The 10,879-nt window shown below is 43.2% G+C and overlaps 1 protein-coding gene across 1 annotated transcript; it reads right to left on the bottom strand.

Annotated features, from left to right (window-relative positions):
* Positions 1-668: 668 nt before the first annotated feature.
* On the bottom strand, positions 669-10,807 carry LOC306936195 (uncharacterized protein). The gene is made up of 11 exons (XM_079519687.1): positions 9,441-10,807; positions 9,075-9,221; positions 8,635-8,946; positions 8,359-8,445; positions 5,922-6,055; positions 5,441-5,497; positions 4,256-4,424; positions 4,035-4,135; positions 2,828-2,879; positions 2,079-2,504; positions 669-1,868 (listed from the first exon to the last, which is right to left on the bottom strand). The coding sequence occupies exons 3-11, from the start codon at positions 8,921-8,923 to the stop codon at positions 1,321-1,323; spliced, it is 1,863 nt and encodes a 620-aa protein (XP_079375813.1). The 5' UTR covers positions 8,924-8,946; positions 9,075-9,221; positions 9,441-10,807; the 3' UTR covers positions 669-1,320.
* Between the last annotated feature and the right edge of the window lie 72 nt (positions 10,808-10,879).

Here is a 10,879-nt window from a genome sequence, read left to right as displayed (position 1 = left end):
TGGAGGAGTAATATCAAAAAATGTGTTTTACAAGAGTCGGCCTCCTGGTGGCGCTATAAAAGGCAGATGCGGAAAATGCAGGTCAAAGGTTTGTCCTCGGCCTCTGGGGAGTGTGCATGCAACGTTTCACGCAGATCGGTGCAGTTTTAGGTAACAAATGTGAAAAGCTGCCTCATGGTGGCGCTATAACAGGCCGTTCTGGAAAATGTGGGGCAGAGGTTCATCGTTGGCATCCAGGGAGTGTGTGTGCAAAGTTTGGCATCGACCGGGTTAACGGTGCCGGAGATTAGCTGTTCACAGACGGACGGAAGGACGGAAGGACGGACACACGGACGGAGTGCAAAACATACTCTCTCCCCATGCCTTCGGCCTGGTGGAGACAACAAACATTATAGTATATAGATAGATAGATTTTATTTCGGTCCGTACAGGAAAAAGGATTACATACAGACGTACACGACATTAATATCCACTAATAACTAGTGGTACCGAAAAGGTGAAGGCAGAAGCCGAGGCTTATTGCGCCTACCCTTTTTGAACATAACTCAAATTACACTAATCAGAGAATGTTGTCAGACATAGATTTCATTAAAGAAAGAAAAAGGTAAGGTTCTGGCCATTGATTGTGAGAAATCTAAGAATTCTAAGCCAGGCTTAGATATGGCCTATATTATGAAAAAATAAATAAAAAACAAACAAAATAGGAGGGGCTAGCGCCCCTCAAAAAGAGGGACTTAATTGTTTCCATTGAAACATACATCAGTGGTTCCTAAACTGGAGGCCCGGGGACCCCAGGGGTCCCCAAATTATTTGGAGGGGTCCCCACATGATTGAACAAACCAACATACAGTATAAGTGCTGTGTATAGGTTACAGGGTAGGCTATCTTAAACCCGCTTATAAATCGCTATTTTGTGAAAATTCTTCTTCTGCCCAAAAGACATACATGCATTGTCATATGCTTATGAAACTTTACAGTATGGTAGAGGGTCATGCCAAATAGCACTGAAACCAGTCTTACTCTATCTGCACATTTCTAAACAATAATGGTAAGAAAGACTGAAACATCGTACAAGCTTGTTGTGAGCTTGTAGTTTAATTTAAATACTTGTCAAATGCTTGTCGGGTTCAAATTAATTATTTTGGGGGGGGTCATAGCCTGAAAAAGTTGGACCCTGAACCCTTGGTGTAAGTGCAATTTTTGTATTCTGGTAGTAATCACATTGTTTGAGAGGGGTCCCTTGTAAGAGGGGTCCCCCTGACTACATCTCTCCAGCTCTTGAAATAAACAGAAAATACATTTTCAGGTCGGGATGTGCTCTCACACATTTCCTGACTGACTGTCAGTCAGTGTCTTCAGCAGCTCTATGACTACATCTTGTTTGGAGCCGAGTCGCTCCAGTGCTTCGCACATTCTGTGCTGCGAGTCACAGATCTTTCGCAGAGTGGTCAACATAAGCATGTCCCTCCTGTCACGTTTCTTCTCCTGAGCCTTGTCTTGGCCACAGCGGTGTCGTTTCCAGACGAGACTCGATGGCCTCTTTCTTCTGAAGCCATAATAAGCCTTTGTTTTGGTGTTCTGAGCGTTTGGGACAGAGGAAGGCAGGCAGTGATTCTGTGACAGTAGAGTACTTGTGGCTGGCTCTGATTGGATGGATTGTTGCTGAACTGTTTTATCATTGGTCTTTCCGGTAGCGATAGGATTGTTGTTTTCAGAACCTGATGTGTGATGACGCTCACCATCACTATGGGAGCTACTTTGTCCGTCACTTTCTCTCTCTATCTGCTCTTCTTTAATATTCCCTTCTCCCACCAGTTCCTCACAGAGCTGTGTTTTTATTGGTCCATCTTTCTCCTGATACTCTGTGGCTGTGGGTGACAAATTGCAATGCAATGGTAAAATGTTATATTAACGGCATAAGTCAGTTCGCCCTCAAATGTTTTGATTTAATATATCCTCTAAAATATTGGAATGCATTACAGCGTATCTCACTCTTTCAACAAACACGAAGACATTTATTAGCAAAGTTAGTAACACAATTCTACCTTGTGTAACATTCACCTAAATACGACACATACCTGTGGTCATGATGCTATGTGACACGACAGCATGATCATCGTGCTCGTTACTAATTGAGAAGATGGGGAAGGGCCTGTCTATGCCACTGACGTGGGGCTCGCCATCGGCCGGTGAGGTCTTAGTCATCTGAAGGGTTATGGGCAAGGCTCTTCTACAGGTTTCACTGGCAGAACTTCCTTTCGCGATGTCTGTCTCCTCTTGTATCTGATTGTCCCTAATTTCTCTGTCCCTGCACCGAATCTCTTCTGTGTTAACTTCTTTAGCAGAATGGCAGGAATTCAGGAGGCATGAATCTGATCTGGTTAGCAAGGGACTGGTCATGTCCTCGGTTTCTGTCCCAGTGCTGTCCTCTCTAGGCTCTTCCCTATGCTGCGCCTCATCATCATCATCATCATCAATGTCTTCTAGTGGCATACACCAATTATCTGTTCACAAACAGGGCTGGATTATTACTTCAGAACATCTAAATGACCCAGTATATACAGGAAGTTATCTAATGATTGGCTTTGTGGCCGATTGTGATTGAATGAAAAAGGTGACAGACAGACAGACAGACAGACAGACAGACAGACAGACAGACAGACAGACAGACAGACAGACAGACGGCTCTGTCTGTCTGGGACAGGCAGACATTGGTACTTTGTGACAGGGCTGCCTGTCAAAACATAAACATACAATGCTGTTGGTGGTGGTACATTGCTCTATAACGAGATACTGAGATTATGAGATGTAACAATTTTGTACAAACCTGCTGATTTCAGATCTTTTCTACTGTTGGATGAAAGAATACTTATTTTGGTCTAAAACAAAAAAAATGAATTAATTTAATTTATACATGCTGTAATTATAACGCAGTCATGATTTCATAGGCATCATTATCATCAATAACGATTTTGTACCATTTATCAATCATCAATATGGTTTAAAGGAGCCATATTGTTTTAGTTTTTGACTATTTGTTATGATTTCAAAGTCAAAGTCATACGATTTGTCACACACGTTACCGCAGTGAAATTTGTTCTCCGCATTTGACCCATCTCTTGGAGCGGTGAGCTGCAGCCGTGCCGCGCTCGGGAATCATTTGATTAGTTGATTTGACCCCCCAATCCAACCCTTTGATGCTGAGTGCCAAGCAGGGAGGCATTGGGTCCCATTTTTACAGTCTTGTAGCAACCATCGAAGAACACTCATACCACCAATCTGTGTTAGACTTGTTTAACATAATTTCTTCCCTCGAGTTGTCTGCCACACGGTTTTGTTGTTATAAAGATTGTGCATGAATGTCACAACAACCCTGGGCCCAGGAAACAAAGCAAGATGGAGCCACAGCTGAATAAAGCTCTGTGTTGATGGCTGATTCTGTATTTTACTGAAGGGCTTGCGGCATGGCAAGAGGCCATTATGAGAAGAGGTCCAGTGGTCTACTCTGCATACAGTCTCTGGTCTAGTTCTACACTATATTGCATCAATTATTTCATTCCGGTTATTCACTTAGCAAAGCTTTGAGAAGTTCTTTTTGTATTCTTTTTTGAAATTATGTTTTTATTTTGGTCATCGTGTACAAGCATAATGAACAACTACATCATGAGATCAAGTGCATTACAATCATATATATAAGGTTAATTAATTCTACTCTTTATTATCCATTTAACAAACCTGCCCCTGAACATCACTTCATGTCATGTCCTTTATTGTCACATAATTAAAATACAGCTAGTGATAGACCTCCTCTCAAGTCTCCGCAAACAGAGCATTTTCTTCTGCGGCGCATGTGCATTAAAGTGTGTGTATTTGCGTGTTTTGTTGTGCGTTTTCTTTCTTTTTTCTACAGACTCAATAATTGTTTAAGAATTGTCTTGACTTTACTTTGTGCGTTTTGTGAGATATTACAGAGGTGCATAAGGCAATCCAGTCACAAGGGGAAGAGGAAACAGCTACCATCTTTGGCATCTTACCGCAGACAATCTCACGAGGGGGATTTTTAAACTGGTGCTCTGCTGCTTGGAGCCAGATTTTATATCTTCATACCCTTTGAGGATGAAACACTTCTTCTCTCCTGGAAGAAAAGGAAAAAGAAAGAAAAAAAAGTAATTCCCTAATCACTTTGGCCTGTCTGTTTATTCTATAAGTAGTTGATAAGAATTCACTGTCATTATCATCAGCTCATCATTTTCACCTTCTTCTTTCATTTCAGAATTGTTGTCTGTTCGGCTTTCACCCTCCGAGTCTTCATCCTCCCCTGATACCTCATCATGCTCATTTTCCTTCCTCAAAACACGCAAATGATACCCGTGCAGCACAGGTACCATGTGGCCTCCAATATCCATCTTCCTGCAATTATTCATCTGACTCGGGTAAGAAAGAAAGTCATTTAAATATCAGACATTAAAGGACGCCATTTTCAACCTATCTTCATATAATTAGTCCTTACTTATGCCCATTATAAGATGGTACTAGAGGTGCTCGGATTGAACGGCCACTGATCGGTGATCGGCCGATATTCACTCCAAATGACTCGATCGGTGATCGGCAATTTACCCCATCTGGAGAAACCAATCTTTTATACCATTCATAAAGGTAAATCAGGTATAAAAGTCAATCAGATATATAGTATAATATCGTTTTGCATCTTTGTGACAGGCCTAAACATTCTCCCCTTCCTCCCCACACACATGGGAACAGTTTGACGTGGGTTTTGACATATAATCATTTTTGGAAATATTCAAATCCCCCCCCCCTACACACAAGATCAGTATCGGCCCGATCGTGAGAAAAACAATCGGTGATCGGGATCCTCCCGATCCCCAAAAACCTGACCGGAGCATCTCTAGGTGGTACCATTTCTCTGTAGTCGCTCTGTGTCTCAGACTCAGAGGACTATTCTTCACTTGCACAATGTAGGAGGCGGGACTAAGGGGGACTTCCTGTTGGGATATCACCCAAATGTTTTCTTCCTGTCCATCGGGAGTGCATGTAAGTCAGTCATTTTCTACGGACAATTATAGTATTTATTTTTCAAGGGGAAAAGTTGTATGCTCCAGTGCAGCAGCACAGCACTGGAGCATACAACATTCTCCTTGAGAAAAAAACCCTAAATAAAACATTACGATAAAAAAAAATGGTAAATTAATGAACCATATGAATAAAAGTTTTTTTAAATGTAATTAAAAAAGTTACAAGTGATGAGAAAATACTATAATTGTCCGTAGAAAATGACTGACTTACATGCACTCCCGATGGACAGGAAGAAAACACTTGGGTGATATCCCAACAGGAAGTCCCCCTTAGTCCCGCCTCCTACATTGTGCAAGTGAAGAATAGAATGTTCGAAACCTGCCTAAGTTATTGCCCATATAATCACCTTTTTATCCTCTGTGTTTCTCTTCTTATTAAACCCAGGGGTCGTCAAAAGGCCCTGCTGTGATGAGTAATAGTAAAAGGGTAAAGTCAGTGAATGGAGAGACAGTTTGGTTCCTCAACATTGTACCAACAAATAGCAAATAAATAATACATATACAATAACAACAGCACATTGTGAGGTGCAGGATACATTTATCTATGTGTAAGTGACGTGTACTGTATATAATAAATCACATAAGGTAAAAAAAAGAATCCCCGATTAAAATTCTATACTTTTATTTGCTTAAGACCAGTGGAGAGAGAACCAAAATAGTTACCTCTTGCTGCCACTTGGGGCCATCAACATAGTGTGAAAACTCCAGTGCAGCTTTTATAATAAACATTAAAAGCAATACTGATGAATACTGTACACACTACATTCAGTGTATCAGTGTATAGCATAATATTTTGTGCTATGCCTATATATACAGTTGAGTTCTTACTTTAAACAACGACTCCAAGGGTTGGTCATCATAATAGATAGATTGTTTCCATTTCTTACAGGAACCTTTTCCTCCAAAGTTCTCAAAGGCAGGGGGTGAAAACCAGCCCCCCTCACACTCGATACACATCTCACCTAAACAGGGTACAGGGGGTGAAAACCAGCCCCCCTCACACTCGATACACATCTCACCTAAACAGGGTACAGGGGGTGAAAACCAGCCCCCCTCACACTCGATACACATCTCACCTAAACAGGGTACACAGGGGGTGAAAACCAGCCCCCCCCACACTCGATACACATCTCACCTAAACAGGGTACAGGGGGTGAAAACCAGCCCCCCTCACACTCGATACACATCTCACCTAAACAGGGTACAGGGGGTGAAAACCAGCCCCCCTCACACTCGATACACATCTCACCTAAACAGGGTACAGGGGGTGAAAAACCAGCCCCCCTCACACTCGATACACATCTCACCTAAACAGGGTACAGGGGGTGAAAACCAGCCCCCCTCACACTCGATACACATCTCACCTAAACAGGGTACAGGGGGTGAAAACCAGCCCCCCTCACACTCGATACACATCTCACCTAAACAGGGTACAGGGGGTGAAAACCAGCCCCCCTCACACTCGATACACATCTCACCTAAACAGGGTACAGGGGGTGAAAACCAGCCCCCCTCACACTCGATACACATCTCACCTAAACAGGGTACAGGGGGTGAAAACCAGCCCCCCTCACACTCGATACACATCTCACCTAAACAGGGTACAGGGGGTGAAAACCAGCCCCCCTCACACTCGATACACATCTCACCTAAACAGGGTACAGGGGGTGAAAACCAGCCCCCCTCACACTCGATACACATCTCACCTAAACAGGGTACAGGGGTGAAAACCAGCCCCCCCCACACTCGATACACATCTCACCTAAACAGGGTACAGGGGGTGAAAACCAGCCCCCCTCACACTCGATACACATCTCACCTAAACAGGGTACAGGGGGTGAAAACCAGCCCCCCTCACACTCGATACACATCTCACCTAAACAGGGTACAGGGGGTGAAAACCAGCCCCCCTCACACTCGATACACATCTCACCTAAACAGGGTACAGGGGGTGAAAACCAGCCCCCCCCCCCACACTCGATACACATCTCACCTAAACAGGGTACAGGGGGTGAAAACCAGCCCCCCTCACACTCGATACACATCTCACCTAAACAGGGTACAGGGGGTGAAAACCAGCCCCCCCCACACTCGATACACATCTCACCTAAACAGGGTACAGGGGGTGAAAACCAGCCCCCCTCACACTCGATACACATCTCACCTAAACAGGGTACAGGGGGTGAAAACCAGCCCCCCTCACACTCGATACACATCTCACCTAAACAGGGTACAGGGGGTGAAAACCAGCCCCCCTCACACTCGATACACATCTCACCTAAACAGGGTACAGGGGGTGAAAACCAGCCCCCCTCACACTCGATACACAGCTCACCTAAACAGGGTCCACAGGGACGTGCAGAGAGTGTTAGAGAGGCAGGGGCTGAAATCCCGTAAGAGGGCACTTTTGGACAAAAATAGCGAAAACAGCAGATCTACAAGCTCTCGCTACTTTCGGGGCGCAACACCAGCACTCTTTATCTACTGGAGATGCGGTGCAACGACATGGGTTTCGAAACGAATTTGTTCTGAAACACAAAATGCTGCGTTCAAGTTCAGGAGACTTCGGGGAAAAAAGCAATTCTCCAGAATGCTGCCTTCTGGTATGGCATGGAAATTTTGCATTTCTTTCACCATAGTAAATGCTGCATTTGTGGTGTGGAGAGGGCAGTCTCTCAGCTGTTTTACAGATGGGTAAAAGGGCAGGGGCTGAAGCCTCAGATAGCTGCTGAACGAACAATTTATAATCTATATTAGATCAACAAATAATGTATTACATATTTGTAACATATGGGCCACATGGTTCCCAAGAGTACTACTTCAGAAGTAGAGATGTACTGTATCTGAATGGAGATGTTGGTGCAGACATGAGAACATTAGTAAATGTCTTATGAATAACCGTAATTACTGAGAGCACTTTGTTTGCTGTAACGTTTATGGCCATTTAGACCCGAGGACGATTCTACAAATGCCTTCTAAAATCCTGACTGTTTTCTGAAAAACCTCTGTTTCTATGTCAGCGGTTCTCAACCTTTTTCACATCAAGGACCATCAGAATTATCTGTATTCAGATGGGAGCCACGGACCCCCATCCGATAATATGTCGTTCCAGGGACCTCCCAGGAGCAAAGAGTTTTCACGTTTTTTCAAATATAGCAGACCTACAAGCTCGTAGATCTGCTATTTTTCAATAGCTAAAGTATAACATAATGCTTCAAACACCAAAAGGGGTTCCCGCCCAAAATGGGTTAAAGATGGCACTTACCCCTGGCAAGCTGTTCTACGTTCAGGGTTCCCTTTTTGCCCCCGCAGGTGACAGGAATCACGTCCAACTCAACAGAGCTTGCTCTCTCTAGATGTCAACATCCAATAAATCATGTTATGTGTTGCCAGACCAAGATTGTCCACAGAGCGCATTCATTCTTGGGAATTAAATAATCAGGACAATAATGAAATTTGTGCTTTTAGTGTGTGTGTGTGTGTGTGTGTGTGTGTGTGTGTGTGTGTGTGTGTGTGTGTGTGTGTGTGGCTTGACTCTCACTCTTGTCTGGTGTCCTCTGGGTGTCCCGGGACCGGGAGGATGAACCTGATCCGAACCAGGTGACGTCACCATCCTCCTCCTCCTCATCTTCATCACGCTCATGGCCCTCTTCCTCCTCCTCTTCATCACGTTCATGGCCCTCTTCCTCCTCCTCCAAATGATACCTCACTCTTTTTCCTCTCCGCAGACAGCTCTTCCTCCTATCCTCGTCTAGAAGCCTCAATCGCTTACTGCTCCTTCGATTCAGTCCCCTCTCCTCCTCCTTAGACTCATCTCTGGTGCTCCCCATCTCCACTTCAGATATGATCCAGTCTGAATTTCAAATGAACAAATACAAATAAGCCTACTTTTAAAACATGACTAGAATGTATTGTATAATGTTTCATCAATGATCTTGATTGATATTATGTATTAACAGTTTGCAGAATTACATAGCTTACGGTATGTGTGGTTGCAGCATAGAGTATGGTTGCAGTGGTTACTGGTTAACTTCCTCAAATTATATCTGGATGCATTTGTGAACCCGGAAACATAATGGTTGACAAGCTATGGCAGATGTTTCCTCCGAGGTGGTGGAATTGGAAAGCCTGGTGAGGCGAGGTTAGGCATATGTCATAGTCATACCCGTTTCGTTTCGTATTAGCATGTAAATGCCGCTATCATTGGGGCTAGTAATATTTATTTTTCTACGCCTAGCAATACTATCCAAAATAAATCTGGCTGACATTCAGTAAAACTTATGTTTCTTTTTTTTTTTTTTTTACCAAATTTCTTACCAAATTTCGGAGCACATGCAGTGCACTTACCTTGTAGCAGAACCAATTTGAAACACGCTTTTAGCTTCATTACGCAGAAAATAAACTGAAAGTAAAAGTTTAACTTCAAGCCCATGCAGCTGCCCAGAACTCTTTTTTTCCCCTTTTCTTTCTTTTGTTGTTATCTAACGGGCACAGAGTAGCCTACTTGCCACAGGCAATGTTTCTGAACAAACACCAAACAGACAGACGCATCATATAGCAGAAGTGTGAAATCAGCCCTCTCAACAAATCTCCCTCAGCGGATATGGAAGGTAGATTTGTCTGGACATGCTCGTGGAGTGGACTTGGTCCCTTCTGACCAGAGCATACCGCCTGAATCAGGCCGCAGGAGGTCATAATCCATAACACCGGAAAGCATTTAGGTGGGCAAATTAAGGTCTAAATGTTATTATATAGTTGGCGAACTAACTATAATAATATTTGTTTTATTACTGTACAGTAGTGTCCGCAAGCCAAACCTCCAGAATGATGTTACTCCTTTGTGACACCAGGGGGTGCAAACAGATAACTTATTTGAAAGTGTGAGTGTGGGATAAAGGGATGGATAAAGGCCCCCACAACAAGTAGAAGTTGAAAAATAGACCAGTTCCTGTTTTACGATTCTGTAGGCAAAACAAGGAAAATATTTTACAAAAAGATCAGTTAGGGCTTACTTTAAATTGATTACATTTACTGCATCTGATGGCTGACAGCTTAAAGATAAATAATGATAATAAGTATACCGTACAAATGATAATAATAGAGACAAATGCAGAAAAGCTAGAAGATAACTATAAATAGAGGGGTCATGCTGAAGGACTGAGAATGAAAAAGAAAATCATTATTGAAAGTGAAACTAAAGTACGGAAAAGGAGTGCAAAAGCAGAGCAGTGCTCTGTCATTATGTTGGTCAGTTTATTCAACAATTTACCAGCATCCATGCCTGGTAAGTCTCCCCTTAGAATGGTGGTGGTGGCTAATCGATAAATACATCTACGAGAGTCTAAATCTTAGGCTATGTGTGTGTGTGACATGCATGTGTTTGTTAGTTGTTACCAAACTGGAATTGCATGTTGAGGATGGAGTGCAGCTGCAGCCCCTTCACTGCTACCCCCAGCTTCTTTGCAACTGGATGGCAACCCATGACTTACTCTGCCATACAAATTCAATAAAATAACAGTGCTCCGTTACCCATCATATCATTTTTGCTGGTGGTTCTGTTATGTCTGTACGCCTGGGAGGGATTTATTGAATGTCCCTTGCTTTATTCTGCAAGCTGCATGATAGATGGGCAGGGATCTTCCACACTGAGCTTCCACAATGCTAAACAAAAATGTGTTGCAATGGGTAAACTTCTAAATGTAATCTTTGATGAGATATCAGGTATTTTATAACTACTTTGCTGAATTCACAGAGAGAGAGGCCTTGAGGATCATGCTGCTTGGGAA

The sequence above is a fragment of the Electrona antarctica genome, assembly GCF_951216825.1.
Source record: "Electrona antarctica genome assembly, chromosome: 14".
Classification (NCBI taxonomy): Eukaryota; Metazoa; Chordata; class Actinopteri; order Myctophiformes; family Myctophidae; genus Electrona; species Electrona antarctica.
Note: the sequence above shows the minus strand (reverse complement) of the source record. Positions and strands in the feature narration are given on the sequence as shown.

Bases quoted from the DNA above. Each gene is read 5' to 3' on its own strand.
- LOC306936195 (XM_079519687.1), bottom strand. From the start codon at position 8,923: ATGGGGAGCACCAGAGATGAGTCTAAGGAGGAGGAGAGGGGACTGAAT. The intron at 6,056-8,358 runs GTAAGTGCCATC...TACCCTGTTTAG, and splicing joins CGTAGAACAGCTTGCCAGGG to GTGAGATGTGTATCGAGTGT. The intron at 1,869-2,078 runs GTATGTGTCGTA...TGTCACCCACAG, and splicing joins ACATAGCATCATGACCACAG to CCACAGAGTATCAGGAGAAA.